This window comes from Lissotriton vulgaris, chromosome 1_1, assembly GCF_964263255.1.
Source record: "Lissotriton vulgaris chromosome 1_1, aLisVul1.2, whole genome shotgun sequence".
NCBI lineage: Eukaryota > Metazoa > Chordata > Amphibia > Caudata > Salamandridae > Lissotriton > Lissotriton vulgaris.
In genome coordinates, this window is record NC_141685.1 from 600,710,605 (window position 1) to 600,738,562 (window position 27,958).

The 27,958-nt window shown below is 44.1% G+C and overlaps 1 protein-coding gene across 1 annotated transcript in view; it reads right to left on the reverse strand.

Annotated features, from left to right (window-relative positions):
- Positions 1-27,958, reverse strand: part of COL24A1 (collagen type XXIV alpha 1 chain) — an 897,023-nt gene that overhangs the window by 330,392 nt on the left and 538,673 nt on the right. Inside the window, exons 23-24 of the mRNA XM_086954096.1 lie at positions 21,014-21,067; positions 12,381-12,425 (exon numbers count right to left, since the gene is read on the reverse strand). Of these exons, the coding sequence (XP_086810222.1) occupies positions 12,381-12,425; positions 21,014-21,067 (99 nt within the window). The remainder of the gene's footprint in view (positions 1-12,380; positions 12,426-21,013; positions 21,068-27,958) is intronic.

Here is a 27,958-nt window from a genome sequence, read left to right on the forward strand (position 1 = left end):
ACAGCGTTAGACCTAAAGGCGTATGTGAACCCGGAAATGTTAACACATTAGAACTGTAATTAGATCCAGTAGAACCCACATCAATAAATTATAATGCACAATTACCCTTTAAAGATGACAGTTACACCCTTGGCTTTAAATTAATTGTAGGAACTGCAGAGTGTTTTACTGAGGTCCCCAATTTTGTTCATTTCAAAGAACGGTAAATAATATTTGCTTTTACTTGGTAAATAAAAGCAATGTTGATAAAATTACAACTTAATTAATATTACGGGCACTGCAGAACAAAATAGTTTACCTTGTGCATAATTTCCCCAGCAGTCTCTTAGTATCGCGGCCGCCCCGGAAGTCAGGCACGGTCGCCTGTGACGGGGGCGGGGCCACGTTCAGACCGGAACTGAAGAGGAGGCAGGCGGAGTCGTTGCGTCTCGCAGCCCGGGGCTCCTGTGAGCGGTGTAGAGCCCCAGGGCCGCGCCAGCAGGAGGTTGGGCGCCGCGTGCTGAGGTAAGGTAAGTTCCTAAAGGCTGGAGCGGGATTGGTGCACGTGTGTGTGTGTGTGTGTGTATGCTCGTGTGTGTGTGTGTGTATGTATGTGTGCGACGGTGACGGCGGGGGGGGGAGGGGGGCGGGGGGCGGGGGGCCTCGGTGCACTTGTGTGTGTGCGCGCGTGTGTGTATGTGTCAGGGGTGGTGTCTCTGTATGTATGTATGTGCGTGCGTGCATGGGCGCTTGTGTGTGTGTGTATGCGCATGCGTGTGTGGTGCTTGCGCTTCCCAGGAGACATCGCCTGGCCACAGCGCGCGTTCCAGTTACAAATCGCCTGGAAGGATGCGCGTGGCCGGGACTGTCTCCTGGGAAGCATAGTCCCTGACAAAAGATCTCCGGCGGAGACGCGCTTCCGCGCGTTGACGCCGAGACCTAAAAAAGGGGCCGACAACATAAAGATGTGAAAACATGTAGACTATTAAAAAAAAATTGGGAAACTGCATAGTAGCCTTACGAGGAGTGGTCAGAGTTAACGGAACAAACATGGCGTAGCCGACATTTTGGAGGGATTGGATAAAGCTTTCTGCAATATAAAATAATCTGTAAAGCTACAGAGGACATGCAGTGCTTGATTCTTCAGGCGGTTCCTGCCATTTCAAGAGTCCTGTCCACTATATAGCATCGTTCTACTGCAGAATGGATGATCTGGGCCCCAATGTGACAAGGCAAATGGGCTCCTTATCGCTCTTTTGGGTAGCAAAAACAACAATATTTGAAGTTCAGCAGGCACTTCGTAGCCCTCAATGGCACTGCGCCTGCTGCACCATTCATAGTTACACCCCATACTGAGAGTAAGGGATTCACTACATATCATGCAAGACATACACCCAGAACACAATCCCTGCCAAAAATAAATGTGTAGTAGACTGTAGAGAAGAAGCTTTTCCAGGAGAGTTGGAGGCAGCATTTTTACATGCAAAAGAATCCACATGCAATGCTAGATACAGCCTCCCACAGTTCAACATATTATAGCAATCATGTTTGATCTGTAAGTTGCTCTACAAAATAGAGTGATGTGGGGCATCGCATGGCCCAGATGATTGACCATCATGGTAATGTGTATTCACAAGATGTGGGAAAGTTCTTTAATACTGGCAACAGATTGATTCGCCCTTTGTACAAGTCTAGCCTCAGACTTCCACCCAACATCTGCTTCACATCATAAACAAGATATGCAAAAAAAGTGGCAATACTGGCATTAATCCTGGGTGAAAGAAGGGCAGGCAGGCAGGCATTAGCTGGCTCAGGGTTGAAGCTCCCACAATGGACAACGGCATCGGGATGGTAATGAAAGGTCACAGGCAGAGAAAGTGCATAAGATAGAGGTCCATATGGCTGATTAACTGGGTGAAGTCCTAATGGATTTAAGTGTTTGTTTAAGATTTGCTGTGCCCACCTGACTCGATGCTCCAAAAAGACTATCCAACATCTATTCATAGGCTCTGAAAGAGGAGAGCAATGAGGTAACTCTAGGTACCATATTTGGACGAGGCATTTAAACAAAGCTGTTGCTTCTTATTGTCACATCTCATCTCAGCTTTGCATCACTGTAATCATGAAAACTTGTGCACTTGTCCTTTTTTTATATTCTGGTGATCTCAGACTCCATGTTTACACACCTCCATTACAGGTGCTTTGATATGAGTTATGTTATTCAGATTATTAGAGTGCACTTTCTTCAGGGAGGGTATTCTGGCAATGAGCAGTTGTGAGTCTAAAGCACTAACCCCCAGATGCATCAACAAACCAATTTGCGATTCCTTAATAGCGAAAAAATACCGATTCGCTATTAAGGAATTGCAAAATGGAATGCATCAAGAAATCACTTAAAAAATAGCGATTTCTTAGAATTCCTTAATTGCGACTCGCAAATTGCGAGTCGCAATTAAGGAATACCTCCCCATTCATTCCTATGGGCCTAGAGGCCCATAGGAATGAATGGGAAGACAATCTCAATTTGTGAATCGCAATTAGCGATTCGCAAATTGAGATTGCGATTTCAAGGGTGCAGGGGTGTCCAAAGGACACCCTGTTGCACCTCTGAAATTGATATGTGCACATATGTTGCGCACACACATGCCCGTACTTGCACATGGAACTTTGAAAAATGCACTTTAGTGCATTTTTCAAAGTTTTTGCAAATTACCACGAAGTTGTACTTCATGGTAATTTGCGTGCCCTATTAGCGAATTCGCTATTTTAAACACTTTCATGCATTGCATTTAAGGAATCTCAAATTGAGATTCCTTAAATGCAAATAATCGCAATTTAACGATTTCTAAAATTTCGATTTTTGCATTTAAGATGATGCATCCCAAATGCAAAAATACCGCTCGCAAAGGGCCAGATTCTCAGAATCTGGCCCTTTGCGAGCGGATTTTTGTTTGATGAATCTGGCCCTTAGGCTTAATGGTGCTACTCAAAAAGCCTGGTCTTCAGCTTGTTGCAGGATTCGAAAAGTGAGGAAGTGTAGTGGCAGGTCATTCCATGCTTTAGGAGTGGTGTAGGAGAAGAGTCGACCACCAGATGGTGGGATTTGTGCAACGAAGAGTTTGGACGAGCAAAGGGTTCTGGAAGGTTTGTGAAAGCAGATGTGATTGTTGAGGTATGCTGGGCCAGTGTTATATAGTGCCTTGAAAGTGTGGGCGATGAGTGTGAATTGTACTCATTTGTGAATGAGTAGCCAGTGGAGAGCCTTCGGGTGTGGTGTGATATGAGTGCAGCATGAGAGGTTTAGAGTGATTCTGGCTGCTGGTAAACAGCCTTCAGGTGAGTTTTTTCTTGATACCAGCCTAGAGGGCATTCTCATAGTCCAGCTTGCTTGTGACCAGGTCGTGTGTGACTGGTTTCCGGGTGCTGATTGAGAGCCATTTCAACATTTTCCTCAGCATCTTCAGGGTATGGAATCATGAGGCAGTGACAACTTTGACTTGAGTGGTCAATCAATCAATCAATCAAAGACATTTCTAGAGCGCACTACATACCCGTAGGGTCTCAAGGCGCTGGGGGTAGGGGGGTGCCGCTACTGCTCGAACAGCCAGGTCTTCAGCTTCTTCCTGAAGGAGAGGTGGTCTTGGGTCAGGCGCAGGTCGGTCGGGAGGGAGTTCCAGGTCTTTGCGGCCAGGTAGGAGAAGGACCTTCCTCCTGTGGTCGCTCTTCGGATGCGGAAGACAGCGGCGAGGGCGTGGTTGGCTGAACGGAGGTGGCGTTTGGAAGCGTAGAAGTTGATTCGGCTGTTGAGGTAGCTCGGGCCTTGGTCGTGTAGGGCTTTGTGTGCGTGGGTGAGGAGGCGGAAGGTGATTCTTTTGTTGACGGGGAGCCAGTGTAGGTCTCTCAGATGTCCGGAGATGTGGCTGGTTCGTGGGATGTCGAGGATGAGTCTGGCTGAGGCGTTTTGGATCCGCTGGAGTCTCTTCTGGAGCTTGGCGGTGGTACCGGCGTAGAGGGCGTTGCCGTAGTCCAGTCGGCTAGTGACGAGGGCCTGGGTGACGGTCTTCCTGGTCTCGGTGGGGATCCACCAGAAGATCTTCCGTAGCATGCGTAGGATGTTGAAGCACGCCGAGGAGACGTTGTTGACTTGTCTGGTCATGGAGAGGGAGGAGTCCAGGATGAAGCCCAGGTTGCGTGCATGGTCTGTCGGTTTGGGTGCGGTGCCCAGGGCGGGAGGCCACCAGGAGTCGTCCCAGGCGGAGGGTGAAGAGCCCAGGATGAGGACCTCCGTCTTGTCTGAGTTCAGTTTCAGGCGGCTGGTCGTCATCCACTCGGCTACCTCTTTCATCCCTTCGTGCAGGTTGGCTCTTGCGGCTGCGGGGTCGTTGGTCAGGGAGAGGATCAGCTGGGTGTCGTCGGCGTAGGAGATTATGCTGAGGTTGTGTTGGCGTGCGATGGCCGCGAGGGGGCTCATGTAGACGTTGAAGAGGGTGGGGCTCAGCGAGGATCCTTGGGGGGCGCCGCAGATGACTTCGGTGGCCTCTGACTTGTACGGTGGTAGGCGGACTCTCTGTGTTCTTCCGTCGAGGAAGGAGATGATCCATTCCAGAGCCTTGTCCTGGATTCCGACGTTGCTGAGGCGCTGTACTAGGGTGCAGTGGCAGACAGTGTCGAATGCCGCGGAGAGGTCTAGGAGGATGAGGGCCGCTGTTTCTCCGTTGTCCATCAGGGCTCGGATGTCATCGGTGGCGGCGATGAGGGCGGTCTCGGTGCTGTGGTTGGCTCGGAAGCCAGACTGTGAGGGGTCGAGGGATCCATTTGTCTCGAGGAAGGCAGCCAGCTGCTTGTTGACGGTCTTCTCGATGACTTTGGCTGGAAACGGGAGGAGCGAGATGGGGCGGTAGTTCTTGAGGTCGGTGGGGTCCGCTGTGGGTTTCTTGAGTAGAGCGCTGAGTTCGGCGTGCTTCCAGCTCTCGGGGAAGGTGGCGGTGTCGAAGGATGTGTTGATGATGTCTTGCAGGTGGGGTGCGATGACAGCGTCGGCCTTGTTGAAGACGTGGTGAGGGCAGGGGTCGGTCGGCGATCCGGAGTGGATGGAGTTCATCGTGCGGATGGTGTCTTCGGTGCTGATCGGGGTCCAGGCGTGGAGGGTGGTGGTGGGGGGTGGTTGTTCGGTCGTGGTGTGCGTTGGTTGGTTATTGAAGCTGTTGTGTATGTCCGCGATCTTGTTGTGGAAGTATGAGGCGAGGGAGTTGCAGAGGTCTTCTGATGGGGTGATGTCGTTGTTTCCTGCGCTGGGGTTGGATAGCTCTTTCACGATGTTGAAGAGTTCCTTGCAGTTGTGTGCGTTGTTGTCCAGCCGGTCCTTGAATGCAGTTTTCTTGGCGGCGCGGATCAGCTGGTGGTGCTTCCGGGTGGCGAGCTTGAAGGAGGTCCTGTTGTCCGGTGTAGGTTCCCTTCTCCAGACTTTCTCGAGGGCTCGGCAGTTCTTCTTGGAGCTCTTGAGTTCGTCGGTGAACCATGGGGCTTTCTTGCTGCCGGGTCTGCTGGGCGGGGTCCTCAGCGGGGCGAGCTCGTCCGCGCACTTGCTGATCCACTTCGTGAGGTTGTCGGCGGCCTGGCTGGGGTTCGCTGAGCTGGCAGGAGGGTGCTGGCTCAGGGAGGTGGCGAGCTGGTCGGCTGTGATCTTGTTCAAGCTTCTGCGGGCAGCCTGTTGCTGGTGGTGGTGGGTCGTCGTTCTTTTGAAGGTGAAGTGGACGCAGCTGTGGTCCGTCCATTGAAGCTCTGTGGCGTGGCTGAAGTCGATGTCTGTGCAGGAAGAGAAGACTGCGTCGAGTGTGTGTCCGGCGAGGTGGGTGGGGGTGGACACCAGTTGCTTGAGTCCAAGATTGGCGAGGTTGTCGAGCAGGGTGCTGGTGTTGCGGTCGTTGTTGTTCTCCAGGTGGAAGTTGAGGTCCCCCAGGAGGATGTAGTCAGCGGAGGGGAGGGCATGCGGGCTGACGAAGTCGGCGATGTCCTCGCTGAATTGGGTGCGTGGTCCCGGAGGTCGGTAGATCAGGGTGCCTCTGAGGGTGGTCTTCGGGTCGGTGTGGATCTGGAAATGCAGGTGTTCGGCAGTGGTCAGGGTGTTGTCGGTGCTGGTCGTGAGACAGATGGTGTTCCTGTGGATGATGGCGATGCCTCCTCCCATCTGGTTGGCGGTGCGATCCCTCCGGGTGATCTTGTAGCCCTCTGGGATGGCGATGTCGGGAGCTGAAGAGGCGTTCATCCAAGTCTCCGTGAGGAAGGCAACGTCCGGGGCTGTGGCGTCTAGGAGGTTCCAGAGTTCGATGGCGTGTCTGTGGACGGAGCGGGTGTTGAGCAGGATGCACTTGAGGTGGGTGCTGCTGGTGTTCGACTTGGCGGGTGCTGGTGCGAGGCAGGTCCGGATGCAGGTGAACTTGCAGGCGTGGCAGCTGAAGGGTCCGTGGGTGCGTCGTGGTGTGGCTCGGTAGCATCCTGGGAATCGGCCGGTGTTGAGTGCGATGAGGGTGGCGGCGTCGTACGTTCGGCGCGTGGGCTGGGGTCTGCGGGGGCCAGGGGTCCTGGCGCTGGGCGCGATCCGGTCACGGAAGGGCGCAGACGAGCTTACCTTTGACGCACCTTCGGCGCACAATCGGTGCTCCCGCTGCGCGCGGTCGCTCTGGGGACGTCATAAGAAGGGAGCCGGTCGGGAGGGTCTGCGGGGAGGCGGGAGCGCGATCCAATCGGCTGTCGGGGGGCGGGGCCACGGGCTGGGGCGGCGGGAAACGCTGGAGCCGGCTTGGCGGCCCTCGGGTGGCTGGGGCGGCGGGAAAGCAGGTGTGGGCTCGGCGGCCCTCGGGAGGCTGGTGCGGCGGGAAAAGCAGGTGTGGGCTCGGCGGCCCTCGGGAGGCTGGTGCGGCGGGAAAAGCAGGTGTGGGCTCGGCGGCCCTCGGGAGGCTGGTGCGGCGGGAAAAGCAGGTGTGGGCTCGGCGGCCCTCGGGAGGCTGGTGCAGCGGGAGCGGCAGCAGGCACAGGAGCGTGGGGGTGACCAGGCCGAAGGTTGATGATCATGCAGAGACTCTGGGTGTGTGTTGGTCCTAGATGTATTGTCCACAGTGATGTGCTCATCCCGGAGATCACGATTTTTGTTTTGTCGTTGCTCACCTTTAGATGTTTGGTCTTTATACAGTGGGAGATTTTATTCATGCAAATTTGTACTTGATCCTGGTACTGGACGCCTTATCTGTAAGACAGAGAATGAGTTATGTGTCATCAGTGTAGGAGAGGACATTGATATCGTGAGAGCGGATAATGCAGCTAGAGGGGTCATACATGCGTTGAAGAGGGTTGGGCTCAGGGGGGATCCTTGCAGTACTCTGCAGATGAGGTTGGAGGAGTCCGAGGTCTATGGTACCAGGCTGACCGACATGGTCCTTCCAGTCAGCAAGGAGCAGATCCTTCAGAGTGGTGTCTTTGCATACCGATGTTGTGTAGGCGTAGGATTAGGATGGTGTTGGAGACTGTCAACTGCTACGGAGAGGCCCAGGAGGAATAGGGCGCCATGTCTCCTCTGTACAGAGTCATTCAGATGACATCTGTGGCAGTGATGAGGACCGTTTCCATTCTGTGGTTGGGTGTGGAACCAGACTGAATAGTGTCAAGTAGTTGGTGGTCATTGAGGTATTCAGTGAGGTGTCTGTTGATGAGTTTCTCCAAGACCTTGGCCAGGAACAGGAGTGGCCGGACAATTGGGGCTGAGGGGCCACGCCCCTCCACCTTTTGCCCCTCTTGAACAGTGTCTGTCAGGCTGCACAAAGGTCAGCCTGACATACACTGTTCAATTTCAGTTCAAGCAGCCTGGAGCCGGACAAGCGCATTTAGCACAGGGTCCTGGCTGCCTGAGCTGAACTTTGCTGGGCTGAGAAAGTCATAGCTCCTGTGGGCATGACCTCCTCAGCTCAGCAAAGGTCCCTGAGGTCCTCCCCTCAGTGACAAGGGGTAGCGTCACTGATTGCCCCGCACCTGGGCGCATTCATGTTAAGCCCTGAAGCGCCCAGGGTTGAGAATCAATCAGTGACACTTCATCACAGAGTCGGGTGGGGTCAGCAGTCTCACTGACCCCATCCCACTTTGTGATGACGTTGGGACTGCTGCCTTCTCTCTTTGGCTGACCTTAGGTCAACCAATGAGGGAAGACAGCAGTCACATGCCTCCTAGAACCTCAGAGGGCAGAGCTGGCTGTAGGTCAGTGTTTGTTTTTATTTTAAACAGTTTGCTGCATGCGTGCATTTATGTATGAATGTTTAGTTTAGAGTGTTGTAAATGGATGTGATTGTGTACATGAGTGTATGTAAAAACGGTGAAGAGTGTGGTGAATGGATGTGTTTGTGTGCATGCGTGTATGTAAGAATGGTGAAGAGTGTTATGAATGGATATGGTTGTGTGCATGTATGTGAATACGTTGCTTTGAGTGTTATATGCAATGTGCATGTGCGTGAGAGTGTGTCCCGTCCGCCTCCCTACCTCCAAAACTTACCGGACGTTCTGGCCAGGAATAGCAGCAAGTAGATAGGTCTGTAGTTGGCCAGCATTGAAGGGTCTGCAGAGGGTTTATTCAGCAACGGGGGAGGTCAGTTGCATGTTTCCAAGTATTATGGAAGGTCACAGAAGAGGTGGAGGCATTCAGAATGGGAGTGAGCATGGCGCTGATGTGTTACAGTCAACTGGATTGGGCATGATGGGGCAGACATCCATGGGCCCCAAAGTGGAAAGACTTCAGGTAGTGGCAGTTTCTTCTGGGGTGATGATGGGCCATATGTAAGCATTGTTTTATTAAAAATAATATCAGGAGGCATTGAGCAAGGCCTGTTGGGTAGGGCTGCAGGCTGAATTTGATAATAATTGCAGTGATTTTGATGTTGAGGAATTGAAAGAGATTGTTGTATAGGTCATGTGAGTTGGTGATCGAGTTGGAGGTGACCGATGGTTAGGTGAAAAGTTTTACAATGGTGAGCCGGGTCTGGTGGCTCAGTGGACTAATGCATCTACTGCAGAGGCCTGTGAACGACCTCATGGTCACAGGTTCAAATCCTGACGGGTCCACTCAGCCGCTCATCCTTTCTGAGATCGATAAAATGAGTACCATTGAGTTGGGTAACAATAAGAATCTATTATTCAGCGCCAAGATGCCCCTTTGGGGGTGAACGTGCTCTTTAGAAATACGCGTTATGTTATTTGATGAAGATTTCTATACATCTCTTTGATTGTGGCTTCAATGTGGTCTGCCAAGGCGGCACGTTTGTTGGCCCACATCATTTGGTGGTAGCGTCTTAGGGCAGATTTGAACATGCTACTGCCTGTATTGTCTTCCAGCTGTTTACATTGGCATTCCATCAGTCTGAGTTTCTCTGGGTACAACTGCCAGGAGTCTGGATCTTGTTATATTGCTGAGTGGTGTCTCAGTCCTTGTCTGATTTGGCAGACTGGTCTGGCGGAGCTGCTTGTGCGTTGGACCAGGAACTGGATGCTGAACTTGACAATGGTGTGGTCTGTTCAGGGGACTGTTGTAGGCTTGTTGACTTGGATGTTGCTGAAGTTGACAAAAATAGGGCCCATGATGCGTCCGGTGACGTGAGTAGGTCCTTTTATTCATTGGGTGAGGACCAGTCTTCCCAGGTCTTCAATGAGTGTTCTTTATTTGGAGTATGTTAGATTTGGGGATCTCTAGTTGGCACAGGTAGGTACTTGTGACAAATAAGGACCCTTGCCTCTAGTCAGGATAAGGGGATTACACTCCTAAATAACCCCTGCTCACCCCCTTGGTAGCTTGACACGAGCAGACAGGCTTATCTCAGAGGCAGTGTGTAAAGCATTTGTGACCACATACAGTAACCCATTGACAATGACAACACTACAGATGGACATCACACAAGGTTTATATAAAAAATAAGTATACTTTATATAGATTTACCACAAGACCATAAACGACAAAAATACACAATACTATTACTTTGAGATGGTAGTTTTAGCTTAGTTCAGTTCAGTTCTTAAGATGCAACACTTTGCATCAATGTACCTTACGATGCGTTGCGCTTCCACGACAAGCAATGTCGCAGTGAGGGAAATGTGGCAAAGTTCCGGTTCAAAGAAATAAAGACGTGAAGATCTTCCAGATGTGGCACGCATCTCCGGGGATGCGAGAAGTTCTCGGTTTGATGCATGGACTGCAGCGGTGACACCCTTGTTCAAAAGTGCGGCGGCAACAGCTTCGGCTGCGACACTCTTCTCCCACGTTTGTGTGAAGCTTCCGCACAATGCGACAACTACAGCATCGACATCCTTGTTCAGAAATGTGACGGCAGCAGCTCTGACGGCGGCGCGCTTCTCGGGGGCGCGAAGCGTTTTCCTCGATGCGGTAAATTACTGAACAACTTTGACGAGCATCACAAACACAAATATGTCCTTTAAAAGAGTTTTCCCATGAACATTGGCTCTAAAGCCAACTTCTACATCCGACACATCTTGTGTAAGTTTATAGATGCTGGAGATGGAGGTAAATTGTGACTCAATACCATTGGATACCATCACAGGGATGGTGGCCTGTTAACGTCAACAGTCCACCCTGTCTGTGATCGCATTTTTTTAAACGCAGAATATTTTCCTTAAAGAACCTGGGGCTCCATTTAAAAATAATTCTTATGCTGGCTGTTTGTTTGAGAGTCGGCAGTGGTTCCATCATATTTGAATATTCACAAAGTAATGGCCTGGAATGCGAATGGGTTAACACCTCCTTGGAGTTGTTGCTAACATATCAAAATTTTGCAACCGGATTTCATTTGCAAAACCATGATATATCTGTTAACAAACTGCTATTTAGAAGGGCTGCTGTAAACAAGATCCTGCCAAATAGCAATTCATTATGTGTTTCTATGCCTTTTTTGTAATTTGGTAACCTGTTACTGAATCACAAAATGGGTTTAGTACATAACAAAGGGCCAAATCACAGGCTTTGCGACCACAACATTTCTTTGTAGATCAGGCCTGAGATCTCACCTCTAAAATAGTTTTCTGTATCCTGATCTTTCGGATTCATTGTTTCCTAGATTAGTTTCAGTAGATGATGCGATTACTTCCGTGTATTCTAAGTTGGCCAGCCCTTCAGGGAACTAAAAACATCTAATTGCAAGTGTTTGTTTTCAGGAAAACGCTTTACATATGTGTTTGTATGTTGAAGAACGAGCCATGAAGATTAATTCATAAATCAGAAAAGAGTGTAGAGAATATTGAAAAGTGAGGCAATGGATATGAATTGAATATTGTACATTAAACTGGCTCATGAAGCTCAACGCATGCCACTGTCCTTATGCAAATCATGCAGGAAGAACACCACCCTTTATGCAGCTAACATTACTACTCTCAATGTCATGCATCTGTGCGGTCTAGAAGGTAACTTGGGTTATATTTTAAATTTATATCATTCCCCATCAGTGAGACTAGTTACACTTACTCGAGTCAGAATTTCTGGTAATGCATGAACAGTATACATTTAAGAAAAACAAGTCAGAATTCACATCCTCCATAGCACAATTAGATCAAAATCTGAACTGCTGTGCTGTTTTCTAACAAAAACCAATGGCTACATTTATCCCCTCCATGCAATGATGACCTTAACTCAGCCTGAAGAACCGAAGGGTTGTACCTCAAAAAGTAGCTAGGCATTTCCTCTGCAATTTGAGTACAATGAGTGATGTTACTGGTGTCACTATTGAGGTTGGGGGAGAATGGTGTATCTCTAAGGGAGTGTCAAATGTTACAGGAATGTATATACACTTCTTAAGCAAGTGAAAGATATGCTGTCCTCTGTGGGAACTGTAGTAAATGAGTTCCAGGGGCAACCTTACAAAAATACTAATCAATCTTCTTTTGTGTTTTTAGACAAACAGTAACTACCTAGTGAAAGAGAGCCTGAAACTTGCCCCAAGGGCAGGCACACCAGAAAATAATATTAGCGCATCTTTTTTTTTTAAATGTGCAGAAGCACATCTCTGGGCAACTAGCAGGGAGGAGCAGCCCTTTAAATAAATGACGTAACTAAACGTCTGCAAACCCAACCGGACGTCATTAAGCTAAGGTACATTCTAGGATCACTGGGTGCATTTGGTGAGAAAAAGGTTAGGTTCATATGACAGGAGGGACCCATTAACCCTTTAGACTGAGCTAAAATTACACCCAAGTCCTAAAGCATTTGCAGGAACTTAATTATACAATTTATAAAAAAAAAAACAGCCACCATAGAAAGTGAAGAGACATATTTTATCAACAAACAACTATATACTTCTGTGATATAAACATTACAAGATGTGGTATGAATGCAATTGATCAAAAAAAAAACTTAAGCTTACTGCTTCACCAATTTTTCCAATGTTTCCTGGATCTCCGATCTCCCCCTGTTAAAGAAAGAAAAGGAACAATGTAAGTTCATTCATGCTTCGAATGTATGCGGTTATGGTTTTCTATCTAAAGACAACTTCAGATTTGTTGAGCTTATAGTTGGTGTTTTGAAAAGATGTACCACAGATAGCACTTCAACTGTTTATGTAGGTTTTTAAAACATATTTTTATTGAGCAGAGCCCCAGGGGCATGACAATAATAAAAAATAACAGGGAACTTTTATGAAACGTCATTTGATCAAAGCATACCAAACATGAATAAAGCCAATACAGTGAAAGTGCAAAATAAGTGCAAGATGCATATTGCAGCAATAATCTAACAGCATACCCATTTTTTGGAATATTAAAATTAATATGCCAACTTTGCGGAAATAAAATTGAATCTTACTAAAATGCTAAAGTGTTAAAGTGCTAACGTGTTGAATCTGCCAAAGAAAACAGAGGACATTTCCCCAGCCTTAAAATTTAGATGATCCTGCTTATTTTGTCAAATAAGACTGCTAGTGTATTGAGGTTTTGAGATTAGCTAAATATTTCCAGATCACAGTGAACTTTTTTGCAGCGCCCACCCGCCTTGCATAAGCTTCTTCAAAAATCCTAATCTGTTTCATCTTATTTATCCACTTCTCATCTGTAGGTGCTTCCGCTGACCTCCAATTCTGAAGAATTAGGGAGCGAGCAATGGGGAAGGCAATGGCTAAAAAAATCTCCTCCGCTTTTGTCAAATTTGCCCTAGATTTAATCATTCCGAAGAGGGCAGCCTCAGCCTCTAAGTCTAGCCTCTTCTGAATCGCCCGACTTAATGCCAAAAAAATCTCACCCCAGATAGGCCCTAACCTTCGGCACATTAAAAATATATGTAGCCAAGCCCCTTCCCCTTCTGCCTGGCAGCGGAAACATCTATTCTCAACTTCTGGATATTTTTTGTTGAGACCCATGGGTGTAAATTATGCCAACCATCAGGACAAAAAGGCCATTCTTTTAAAAATGGCTGCTCTTAAAGCCTTACTCCCTAACTGACATATCGCCTGCCACTCCTGACTAGAGAAGGTACATTGAGTTTCCCGGGTTATCCTTTCTAAGTGCTTCTCGACCAATGAAGATTCACATCTAGTGCTCAAAAGATGGTACCAGTTCCCCACCCCTCTTAGTTTTGCTCCAGAAAGAGCAGTCACCAGCTTAGATGGGACGCCATTTAACAAGAAACTGTTTCTATTTAGAAAATGTAAAAAAAACGGGCTTGCTCCGGTCACCACTTCTATTCTGTACCTCTTGCAAGGTGATTACTCTATTATGGATTCAAAAGCGCCCCAGCTCTTCTAGCCCACAATCCCTCCAATTTCTAAGGTGACAGCTTTTGTTTGGAAATAGCCGGAATTTGAGCTTTAATTGCAACATTTTAGCAAATTTGGATAGCTAGAGGTTCCATAAAAAATGTAAATAATAAAGGGGAAAGCAGACATCCTTGAATCATCCCCCGGTTTATGTTTATTGTCCCTACTCGGTTTGCATTTATCACATCCTGTGCCTGACCCCTTGATAGATATTCCAGAGCATTTTGGTAACCTGGGGACGAATTACAAACCTACTGAGGCCATAAAAAAAGGGTATTCCAGTTTACCCAGGTCGAATGCCTTTTCGGGGTCGACCATCATAATACAAGCCAGGGTACAGTTAATATTTCAAAAGATGAGAGCCTCTAGTATTAACTTTTCTGTATTTCAGGACATCGACCTCCCAGCAACAAATCCAGACTGGTCTCTGTGGATCACTTACTGTGCTAAGGGTGTAAAATGCTGCACCCAAGTCTTCATTAAGATATAGTAATCAGCATTGAGAAGGCTGATGTGTCGATAGGAATTAACATCCTTAGAATTCTTGCCCTTTTTCACAAAACTGAGAACAATAGCTACTTTGAAAACCAATGGAATAGCTACTCTATCCTTAATGTAATTGAAAAGCTTTATCATGAAGGGGTCAACTCCTTTGCAAATACTTTGTAAAATTCTATCGGCAGCCCATTATTTCTGCATGCTTTCTCTCCGGCAGTTAAATTTAGGGCTGCCAGAATTTCAACACCTGTTATGTCTAGTTGCATCTGTTCTACAAGGGAGTTAGACAGTCTGGGGAGATTTACACACTCAAAGTAATTCTGTATAGAGTCTTGCCCAGCTGCATATTCAGTAGTATAGAGCTGTTGATAATGCTCCATGAAAACCTGAGCAATCCCATCCCTGCTTGCCACTACAGATCCAGTCTTAGGGTCTAGAACCTCTGTAATTAGGGCAGCTTCCTGTCTGGTCTTCATAGACCCGGCTAACAATTTGCCAACCATTTGGCTTTCTTCATATACACGTTGTTGAAAAGTTCGAGAGCAGCTAATGCCTTATAACAAGAAAAATTCACTTAACGCCTTTTTACCTTTTTCAAGCTGATCCCGTTGAGAAGTATTTCTCAGACTTTGAACACTTTCAACTGCCTGCTGGAGTTCAGCTATTTTAATGCGTCATATTTTAGACTGAGCAGCCGAAAAGGTGATCATTTGTCCGCTCACAGCTGCCTTGAACCCCCATACTGAGAATGGTTCCACCGTCCCCTCATTGATCCTAAAATACTCAAGAATCCATTCTCTTAAGCCTTCTACCCATTGTTGATCTTGGAGAAGGAGATGATCCAGCTTCCACCTGGATCTCTTTCTCCTCTCCTCTTCGATTTCTAGATTGAGCTTAATAAAGGAGTGGTCTGAGAATGAATTAGCTCCAATTTCTGCCTCTATAAGATTCAAGGACCGAGATGTTAGAAAAAAATCAATACGAGATGCCGTCTGAAAATTGCGGAAATGGCATGTGTAATTACTTGTGGCCAGATTAGCGTTGCGTCATAGATCAATCAACTGATAATCATGAACTATGGCCTTGAATACTTTTTAAAGTCTTTGGCTTTAGTTGTTTCTCATTTTTATTAGAAGTATCTTTTTTTAAGTCTTGGATATCATTAAAATCCCCACCAATAATAATCTGACAGGGTGCTCTCCTTAGAAGCTCGTTGATCTTCACCAACGCTGAGGCTTCGTCCATAATCAGACAGTAGTAGTTAACAAAGTTCAAGATATTCCCATTTAATTTCACCATAACCCCTAGCCATCTTTCCTGGGGATCTCTCCGAACTTGGACAAACTCCTAAGCCATACTTCTAGAAAAGCAGATAGCTACTCCTCTCATTGCCAGCCTAGCAGAAGCAAAAAATGAATCTGAGAATCCTCTAGGTAGAAAGAGCTTTTGTGAATTTGTTTTGAGGTGTGTTTCTTGGAGAAAAAGAACTTGAGGAGTAAAGGAGGCCACCCATCTTATAAGCCCTCCGTATTTTTGTTTGTTAAGCATACCATTCACATTTACCAACATAATACAACATTTACTAACCATAACTATCATTTAAAAAACAACCATAATCAATCAAATTCAAAACCCTGTTGTTCCTCTCTTTGTTCCCTTTACCACTGCTCTTTTTGCTGCTATTAACCACCTACCTACCCTGACAGCCCCCCAGAAATGTGGAAAACCCCCACCAACCACATCTCACCCTCCCCAATTTCACTATGGGGTGCCTTGAAACTGCACCCTAGGTGACTCTCCTGTCCCCTGACCCTGGAGACCCTTAGCGTTGAGTTAGACACGCCATCATTTTTAGGATGAAATCTCTTTCAACAATCCCTGGGCTTCTTCTATCGTAGAGAACATATGGAATTTCCCCTTATAAGGACTCGAAGCTTTGACTGCTGGGCTATTGATGCCTGTGCCCTTTGGGCTGTAAAAAGATGCACTAATTTCACAAACTCTTTCCGCCAGCATGCGGCTACCACAGACATATCAGAAAAAATCTGAAATTTTGAGACATTGTGTACAGAGATTTGTCTCTGCTGTATCGCCTTAGCCAGAATCTTCTCTTTGATCCGATAATCGGCAAAAATCATTAAGATAGTACGTGGGATCGTTGAATTGGGTAGGGGATGTGACGCAACTTGATGTGCCCTTGTAATCGTGAGGTCTCCAGTAAACTCTGGCAAGACCATCTGTTTGATAAACGACTCAACCCATTGGAGAGTTTGAGATCCCTCACACCCCTCAGGTACTCCAACTATGCGTAGGTTCGATCGTCAAGAATGATTTTCAAGCTCAAGTTTATTCTCCAGGGCGATTTTATCTTCCGCTGCCTCATTTACTTTCAGGTAATTGAGTTCATTTGATCCTCCAATAAGGCGATCCTTGACTCGGCTTCTTGAATTCTACCCGGAAAACATGCCACGACTTCTTCAATTTTCACAAGATGCTGATGAAGGGAGGCTATCTCTTATTTTTGAGACGTCTTCATTTCTCTTATTTCTTCCAAAATAAGATTCAGCATAGTCTTTATGTCGATCTGTTGAGTAATAGCTCCTTCGGTCGATAAATGAAGCTCACCCTGTTGTAGATTCCCATCTTGGTTCTGGTTCCCAGCTAGCTGGTCTGGAAAATCCGAAACAACCTTACAAAGCGGCTGGGGCCACATCTGGGGATGTGCCTGCTCCTAACAGGTCGAGCGGGATGCAGTATTATAAATTAATCTGCATATAATATAGAATGAATGTTGGTAGATGGGCACTCATAATACAAAGAAAATTATCAGACTGTACAGGTGAGTAAGGGTATACTGGAAACATGAACAGCTTTGTACATAGAAGGGGTGGTACTATAAACAAACCTAATGCAGTGTGAGTGGTTGTATTGATCATTGAGATGTATCGGGGTTATAGACAGAGTCCTTATTTAGAACTTTGGAGGATGGGAAACTAAGTCAAAACATGACAGATATCCCGCCCACCATATTACAAGTGTGACAGGTTATAATGCGAATATAAATATGGTTACCAGCACTTCTTCCACATTTGTGATGGAATATCCCATCCACCAAACTATAAAAAATGGCCAAAGTATGGATAGCAAATGGGACATTTTAATATAAAGTGCTGTGGAACATGAACAGAAGCAAAGAGACTCTTCCTGTGTAGTACGAGTTTAGATGGACGTTGAATTCCAAGTAAATGAACAGACTGCCTTATCCATAAACAGATCTTAATGTTTGATTCTTCTCCTCCACACAAGTAAGAACTTTGGCATTAAAAGAGCATATTTTTATTTGCTGTTTGGATACTGAAAAACACAGCGGAATGCTTAGAACAGATGTGTATTCTGCTAATGAGCACTTTTTCGATACGCTGGGTGCTAACTTAATTGAGCGAAAAAAAGAGGCTATTGTTACAGCAAACTTGAGTAGCTTGGGACACTTTTTAATTTAATAGCATAGATCCTGGACTGGAGCCTGGTGAATGCTGCTTTAATTCCTAATTTAACCAAGTAAGTTTGGCCGCTGGGGTACTGCTGAATGCTCTGTGTTAACAGAACCCCTGCAGATCTGTCGCTAATGCAGATGCAGAGATATGACTTCAGCTACTAAGCTCTACTCTCACCCATAAATGCATCAACCATTAAGTAATATGGCCAATAAAGAGAGAAAAACTAGCTCATAAATGCATCAGCATATTATATTTCACAGTAGCTAAAGGGGAATATAATCTATTTTTAACACAAGACTCAGCCAATGGTTCCCACTTTTAAATGTAATGAGCATAACCTATACAAATATATCGATCTTGAAATCCTAAAGGATTACTGAAAAATGTAACTTTGTCAAATTTAGATTGACATTGGAATACTGTATGAAATTGACTGTGAATGCCATTTCCGTTTCTATGTGCCCTAGGGAACTTGTTCCAATGAATTCATAAAGCACATAAGCTTACATTAAATATTATATGTTTTTTAAGACCTGGCTTATTTTTCCTCCGGCATTGAAATGACACCCATAATAAATTGATGCTCAAATACTGCTCCTTTATAAATGAGAATGGGAAGTCCAATTTTAGCCGAGAAAGCATTTTAATTGTCAGGATATTTGGTTTAGAAGTATGATGTGGCATACTCTCAAACTCAAGAGTGTACTATGAGATGGGTCTTAATATACTATAGCATGGTTTTTATTTCTCAGTACCCTTGGTGAAGCATATCTCAGAATATTTATATCGTCTCTATTAATGTCACTTTCATTAATAATTCAATGTAGTGGACCACTGGTCCTAATAACAAAATTACAAAACAAAAGAAAAACACACATTACAAATTGATACACAAAAGTCATACATGATCATTTGATACAAAAATGCAATAACATATTACATTAATTTAAATATGTCCATGAAAAATGTTCAAACCTTTCTTCATTATATCTTAAAAGGACCAGTTCAATAACTTTTTGTGGGTGAAGTGTTGAGATTAAATACATGCCTCTCTCCCTATTACAGACTGGCTTTTCTTCGGCTTTAGAACTGTGAAATGAAGGAGGTATGTTTGCTGGTGGCCACCACCACTCTGCTTCCTTGTATGCTTACCTTTGCTGGAAATTCACAAAAGAATCATTTTCGATTAAAAAATTAAATTCCATATCCCTGGATCCTATAGATCATGTTGAGGTTTCAAGCACAGGGTTTCAATGCCAGACCAAGTACAAATGGGCATCGAAGAGCCGTACAAATATAATTGGAAAGTACACTGCAAATGACAAAAAAGAGCACAAGCAGGCAATATCTGCTGCAAAGTATTGTAACTGGGAAGCAGGTGGGGAACAGGATACCGAATATAAGGCCAGATGCATCAAAGAGTTTTGCCCATTCTGTGTCTATGGGAAAATGTGTTCATGCATATGGCCCATAATAGCTGTGAAAAAGAACATTGCCAAAATAGAAGGGATAACATGCTGTCCTAATTAAGTGCACCTAGTGAGGTTCCGTGACGATTTGAACCCGTGTTTTCAAGTTTGTCGGAAATACATAATATTAGTATCAGCGAACCGCAAATGATCCATTTAGCATATCCTGGTGTTTTCGCTACGATACGAGCAAGAGCACTCCTGTTATGAACACACTTCTGATCTACCCACGGCATCCATCTTAGATCATGGCCGCCATTTTGTGTTTCCTTGCCCTCACATATGCAATAGCCTCTGATCACTTCATTCACTCCACTTTGATTAAGGACACGTAGCCTTAGCCGGAGATTCACCTCTTACATGACACGTACACCTTAAACCAGATCACGCTGAAGCTGCATGACTCGACAAAGGCTGCCTCCTCTGCCCGAGGCCAGCCCACCTGAACTGGTTTTCCTGTCCATTGTCCTGATCATGATTAGGCGGCCGAAGCCGGTAGCCTTGCCCATTTACAACCCACAAACATCTCTTATCCCGTTTTTCTATCTTCTGCACCTGGCTCTGCTCCTTTCCTTCTGGGCCTTTATTAGGGGGAGGTAACGAACTTTACGATGAGGCGGTCCGGCTCTTGAATGCAATATTGACAAGGGATTGTGATGGACTAGTGGGAACCCCTCTTCGTGATGTTTGGCATCAGATATTATCGACAGTTCCTGTGTAACGCCAAATATTTATTGTTTAAGACACAAAGGTTTGGGAATGTACTGACATGTGAAATATTTGCCTGAAGCACAATTTTTGGTATATAAGGAGCAACCCTCAATGTACAAATCGAACAGTCTCCTAGATTCTGCCCGTGTGTAGATTCTGTGATTTCTGTGTCCCTGCAGTAATAAACCTTTGGTCTTTGACGCCACCATCGAGAAGCCCGTGTTTCTGTTCATTTGCGCACCAAGGCAGGTGGAACTCCGGGGTCTTTGGGTGTTGTTCCCTGACACCTCTGGACGGAACCAAAAAGTCCAGAACTCCACTAGTCGAGTGAGAAGGGAGTAGTGTTACCCAAGGAGGTAGTAAACTAAATACTTTGAAATGGAGCGATCACTTTATGGATATACAAGAGAGATCAGTGGTGCAGCCATTGAACTATATGCTAGAACAACTATTTATATGCATGCCCTCAACATCTGTGGCTAGAGACAAAGAAGACATGTTTATGTTAAGGGTCAGCCTCTATTGCAATGCTCTTCATTACATTACTTCCTAATCGCCATGCATTACCATTTAGCCTTTAGCCAGGCCAAGTGGCCTTTACTAGATGGAAGAGTGGAGATGCATTTAACCAGGAAACCCACTGCCAGGGGGAAACTGCAGTTTTGTTCCCCCAATGATTACTAGCTCAATACTCATTGTCAATTAAGAATAAACAATTCTTTTAACCAATGCATCGAGCATTGTCTATGCTGTAGATTAGAGCAATTAATGAAATGATAGAGAAGGCCATCTTGTAAAAATTCACACTGCAGTTGAAATCTTAGGCATCTCTTCTAATAAGGAATCAGCAGCTTTAGGAAGCCGGAAATCAAATGTTTCTATCAGCGCCAAGACACCCCTGGGTATACGTGCACTTTAAAAATGTATTAACATAACATAACACCAATAAATGGATTGTTAGTTTTTGGAGCCAACTGTCACCTGGTCAAATATACCAAAGATAAGTACAGCTGCCATTCCATTAGTCACCACTTTTCTTAGCAGGGCTCAATAGATGATGCATAGAAAGAATTACCTTCAAGCCTTCTGGTCCTTGTTCGCCCGCATAACCTTTTCGACCTGGCCGTCCCTGGATGGAGCAAAAATACAGAATAGTTGTAGTTTGAACGACTGCACAAATCTCACCTGTGGCGGCTATTTAACAATCTTTTAAGATAAAATGGAGCGACAAAATTAAAAACATCATGACACTATGTTTCTTGTTAAATAGAAAGCACTGTGGTCTTTTGCAGGGGTAGTTCATTTGTCCTCAAATGGCATAAACACTATATGACATTGAAACTTTAAACTAAAGGGCCGTTATCTAGGCAGATTTCTTTTTAAAGGTGTTTATACAAAATATCAGAGAAAAAATTCTGTGTGGACAAAATTTCTTATCAAGAATATGGAGGACAAACATATTGTGATGGTAAACTTCTATAGGCATAACTCCACACATATGTGCTTTGCAGATATATATATATATATATCTTTAAGGTAAAGGTACAAAGATGTAGAGTTAAGAATAGTACATCTATACTTACTTATTTGCACTTACCATCTCAATATTTTGATCCTCAATATGTTTGATATTCTATCCACACAATATTATTGTTTTCCGATATTCTTAAATTGCGAAGTTTGTGTAACTTGATTTTGCTTAATTATTGGAAATTCAGGGAAATGATCTGTAACTACACAAACCCAAACTGCTAATCTATAATTTAGTGCTATATTTTAGTGCCAAATGCATCCCTGAATTAATGTTTGACATGCGGAAACATAGCACAAAAAATTACTGTGAACAACTGCCACTCCTGTTTTAGTTGTTGGTGTTGGTTTTGCGCTATAATTTTGCGGTTAATGGCAGCATAATTACGTAAATATGGCGCACACTGTCATAATTTTGTATGACAAGCATAACAAGAAATTCCACAATTACGCTGGGGTCATTTAAATTTAGTTGACTAATTAAAACATCTTTTTGTTTAAAATACAATTCCACTAGACATATAATAGGAATATGTTTGTATATATATACACACACAAGAGTCTGCAGCCCCTTCTGTATATCATTGAGCCCTGGGGTCACAAAAAGTGGGCACACGCGCCCCTACAGTACAATGTATAATAGGACCCTAGGTGTTTGCAAATATAAGAAGATATTACAGTACTGTTTTTTTCAGTGTAAGCGGCAACAATGGGTAATTTTCAAATGGGGCAAGCCAATGTATTTTAATAAATAAAAAGAAGTTACGCCATTAAAACATAAAGAAACAAATACAAAGGAAGCACAGAAAGTACAATGATACAATACACCAAGGAAAATATGTAAGCTTATAATTGCTATAAGAGTGCTCTGTGGAAAAGTAGGTCAAACGATGAAAGACCAGTATCTGGTAAAGTTCTTCTCTGACCTATAAAAATAATTAAGTACATTTTAATAAGCTACAGGGAGGAAGTCATGAGTGTGAACTCACCCAAACGGCAAGAAAACAATACCTTTTGATCACTGTAAGGAGCAGATAAAAAAAGACAAGTGTTCTATATATTTCTGGCCCTGAATTTGATGATCTGGATAGACAAGTCTATCAATAATCAAAAGGAGGGACAGAGGGCCATTCAAGGTCCAGAACACGCGCCCCCAGGAATGTGAGTATACATAGAGGTGTGCAGTTCCTATATTGGGGGAAGATCGGGGGAATCTGAGGGATCTAATCAGGGGATATGACTCTTCTGGAGCAAGAGCCCTCACACACCCCAAGGGGTGTCATGCTCCATCATAGTGCAGCTCCTCATTGGGCAGGCACTGCAATGCTTAACAGGCCCGCATGGTGCTCTTTGCCAGAGTTCTTTTAAGCTGCCGTAGTGAAGAGTGAGGAGCATTGTGAAGGGGTTGTAAGTGAGTAGGATGGGTGATTAAAAAATAACTTGAGGTGTTCATAAAGCAAATGTTTAATATATAGAACCCTCGGATATACTAAAAACAGGTATAGGCCAGAATGGATATAATGGGCCACATTGGCTCTAAATGCAAATGTTGGTCAACATGTTTCTTGCCATGAATATGTCAAAAAAGATTGAGGAAATTCGCCAAGACAGTGAAAAGTGAAAACATTAAAACTAAACTACTCATAGGGAGGGTGGTCAGAAGTAGGTGTTACCTAAGCCGTACCAACCCCAGTTCATTAGAGTATATATTATACCTTGGTGCAATCGACTGACTGGTGATAATGCTGGGCTAAAGCTACATGAGCAATGGCAGAGTTGCGCTGCAAAAGCGTTGTTCCATGGTTGAGGGATGCTGCAGAAAGCGCGCGACCTACCCCTGGCTCTGATACTGCTTGTCTACCATGGCACTGGGGTTGGTACGGCCTTAGATAACACAGGTACGTGTATTTAATGGCCAGTATAGCATGCTACAATGGGCTAGAAGGCTATAGTATATTTGAGGATTGTGTCTACTCAGAGATTACATCAAGGGAGAAAAACTAAAGTCATTACTATAATCGACAGGTTTAAATCCAATTATGAACATCTGAAAAATATCAATTACATTAAAGGGTGGCCCCTGATAAAAAATAATGCCACCATGTAAAAGTATAAACTGTTGTTTTTTTGTAATAAAAACTAATATCTCAAACTGTATGTATCTAGCCATAGGGCATTTTCCCAATAAGACAAGGACAGGCATATTTTTGCTATGAAATATTCTTTTTTATTTTTTGGGGTATTTTTTTTATTTGCATTTTGTACGAAACAAAAAACAAAAGAAAACAAAGTTTCTTCATCTCAGCACATCCCACATCGTCATCCCTTCGGATTTTGGGAGTTTGTGCAGACCCTCCATTCACCATTTCCCACTGTAGTGTGCCATGGTTCTTCTCCCTCTGAAATGTTCGGGACATTCGGGTCGACAGTCACCTCTAATGGGAGTGGAGGGACCTCTAGAAGGCCCACTCCATCCTGATAGTAGTATGCCCTCTACTTCCCCCATACCCTACAGAACTTTCTCGGACAGTCCCTCGCCTTGTATGTGACCCTCTCAGCTACCATGTACATATCCATTTCCATCTTCAAGTCTCTGAGCAGGGGTGGGGCTGTCGCTCCCCACGTTCGGGCTACATACTATGAATATTCTTCACCACAATTCTGCACAAGCAGTGTTGTGAACAATTGGATGTCAGCAGCTGCAAATGTAATATATGTTTAAAATAAAATACACTGATTTTAATTGGAAAGAAGACAACTGTGAAAGGTGCAGTGTTTTCTCCAATGCTTTCAGTTTAAAGCAGTTTAAAGAGCTCTGAAGAGCGTGTCCTGTGCCGACCATCCTAAATTGCTTGTGTCACTTTTCCCGAAACCAAGGAAAAATCTGTCATATTGCCATTCAAAGATGGTTCTAAGCTGACTATATTGATGTGCCAAATCATGAGTCGTGGGGACCCTATACATGATTAAATGCAAGCATCACAACAGGGTCTTCTTGTTCAACAGAGTGGAAAACAAAGAGCGACAGGGGTTCAGGTGGGGTATGACAAAGGTTTCAGAGATACAGCAGAAGAGGAGCTGCCTATTAGAGATTTCTGCTTGTGCCAGTTTATTTTGCTCCTACCATCAAGCTGGTCAGTTTTGTCTTAGGGTTGTAGAGATGCTTTATATTCAGAGGTGATCGACCTTCCAACTATATTGTCGGATCAGGGATTTACGCAAAATGTTACTAAATTCTGTTTACTGTCACTGGTGTGATAGAAACTGCCTTGTAGCCGCCTGTATGTGAAGTCCATATGCTCCCCTTTCAATTTACTCCATCTTTTTTTATTTAGGTGACATGTCCTCATTATAAGTGGTCTTTTACTGGCATGCCATCTGAAGACATGGCTCATTAAATTAGAAAAGAGAAAATATTTGAGAATCTCTATCTGTCTAAGCTGATGATAAGAACGGAGATTATGAATTGGACTCAGTTATCAACACTACTGTATTAAGTCGAGTCTGGGCAGCGCATGCGCTGCTCTCTGAGGCATGTTGTATTTGAGTATGGACTTGAAGCTCTCTGCCCATATTTTTCATTGGTTTGTGTCATTGTCCTTTGTAAATGCTGGCTTGTGGTTTATTATTGGGCTTGTTAGTCCCTCCTTAGTACCACCTTGTCTTCATTTGTGACCTCCCACGAGGACTAACCCATTTACTCCTGTTGTTACACTGTATGTCTTATTTAGTCTGTAAGCACTATTTTCTTTAATGAGTTTCTCCTACTGCAGGCACAACATGATTTCCTGCAACATAAGCATGCCATTCACGCTTTCAGTTTCCAAGCAGCCCGGGACAATGGCGGCTGCTTCTTTGAAATGAAATTGGTCACGCCTATACAAGAGTTTGAGTTATTGGCATTGTAAATGACAATGTCTTTTTATTTATGTGTTAATTATCAAAACAGATAAATAAAAGGCATTGTCATTTACAATGCCAATAGCGTACACTCTCGCAAATGCGAAACCTAGTACATTGCAAATGCTTGTTAAAGTTTGTAGCTGTCTATAATAATATTTTCAAAATGTTTTCATAACAAGAATGTACACAGAAATAATGTTTAGACTTTCGAATTACAGATGTAACTCATATTTCAAGGATACAACTTCTGCCATTTCTTTACATTCTTCAATTCTCAAACGGGTGTGCCATTTCTATACTTCACCTCCCTAATTAGTCGTTTTGTTCCACATTGTTTTCGGTCTGATATGTGTTCCCAATATTACTTAGGTACAGCTTATTATTTATTCAGCAATTCATCATGTCTTTTTGGAATACTTTCATGTTTTTCTTCCCTTATAATACTTCGTCTCTCTGCTCTTATTTCATTTTAGCTCAACTGCTTTTACTGAAAGTGTATCCATTCCGATTTCAAACAAATATGAAAAACAATAGAACAAACCCATCCACTAAAGAATCATCAAGGAACTTTTTAAATTAGTGACTCTTATCACACCCACAGTTTTAGTAATCAGTGTATTCCTGCGAGTTCTCATCGATTGAGGCGGGACAGGAGAACTAAATAGTACACCCTAGAATATTTTCGACCCATTTGTAACCTGACAGTCCTGTGATAGTCCCAATATTTATCCTCCATTTTCATATTCACTTTACAGACCGACATTAACTGGTAATTAAATTTCAGATGGGCAAAAACCCCACAGCATCGTTTGTTCTCCTCTGCTGACACCCGTACCCGCACCCGCACCATATCAGGGAAGGCCTCTATGCCTTCTGGATCCCAGCAAAGATATTTCTCTCACTTCCAGGAAACTAACATTTTTGTTGCCTGCAGAGATCCTGAAGTCCTCTGGTATAAGATGTGCAATGTATCACTCCAAGAGCAGTTCTTGTCTGCCTCTTGTTGCCTACAGGATCCTTTTCCTTTCCTTCAAATCATTCACTCTGAATATTCTGGTGGGTCTTAGTCATACTCACAATTAGACTGGGGCCAGCTTCATCTTTCTCTGTAAACTCTTCAGTAGGCATCTTTATCTTGTAGTAAACATCGAAGTAAGGTGGGTCATCTTCCATATCAAAGTCTTTGAAAGTGGGCATTTAAGAGATACCCACTCCACTTGGCCTTCACACTCAGCTCTAGTCTGTAGGTGACCAATCTGATATGTTTATAAATGCTCGGTTTTCCAGACTTTCAGAATTTCACCACAAAAGTTCTTAATTTTCTTTCATCATGGAGTCCTGAATACTTCCGCTTTTGTCATTTTCTGTGAGTCTATTGTGTCATGAGACGGTGACTCTTTCACTTTGCTCCCAGGTGCAGTGGTATTCTACTCTAGCTTTACCACCCTTTCATACAATTTGTCAAACATATTCTCTAACTTGGTGTTACAGTCTTCAAGCCTCCTAAAGTATGAAGAACTGCGGAGGTGACATATACTTTGTTCGATCTTCTGGTCAGTCATGCTGTTTAAGCACTCTACCTTTGAGAGTAAAAACAGAGGTCACAGTGATTCTGATCTAATGTTACCTTAACACACCAGGTAGTTACAAACTGAAGTCAAAAATATTTCAGATGCAGATTTCTTAAATAAGTTTTCTTTTTAACAAATATAGGGGCAGATGTATGACCAGTTTATGCAGTCCCACACATGGAATTTGGTCTGTTTGCTACCGTAAAATAGGTCATCCCCATGTACAAACCATATTTTGCGACTCGCTGACCGATTAGCGACTCGCAAAATATGGTTTGCGACACGCTATTAGGAAGGGGCATGGCAAAAGCGGCCCTTCCTAATAGCGAGTCTCACACCAATGTATGATTTGCACCCTTTTCAAAAGGGTGGTAAGCCACTCACAAATGGTAAGGGGTCCCCAGGGGGCCCCTTGCCTTTGTGAATTGGTGCAAAAATATTTTTGGAGAGCAGGCAGTGGTCCCATGAAAACTGAAAAATTCCAAAGAAGTCAACAGCGATTCTCTCCCAAACATGTATTGAAAGTAAAGAATTGTTCAATGGATGCTGATTTGTTTAAGGAGATAAGCAGTTGCAGAAATGACAGACCTTTAATTCCTTTTCAACTTGGTCTCAGAGAGCACGCTGAGTGGTGACAAATCCACTATGTCCTTCATGGGCCACTTGAAAGACCTTCTTGAGTAATAGAAAGTTCATCTTTCACATTTCTTAATTGCTGGTATTTACTGTCATTTGTAAGAGGTGAGTGTGCTATTTCCAGGATTATTTATTTATTTATAAAGTTTTATATAGCGCGAACAAGATCCCAGAGGATATCACAGCGCTTTACATTAGGAAGGAAAGGAAGGACAATAATGCAAAAACAACAACAGGTAGGGATAAAAACAGGAATGAGCAAAGGTTACACGTAAAAAAGCAACAAGGTGGTTATATTAAACAATAGTTAAAGGTGCTTAGTATGTCGTAAGGAAGTGTAGTCGTAAATGATGGTACCATGAAAGTAGGCACAATGTCAT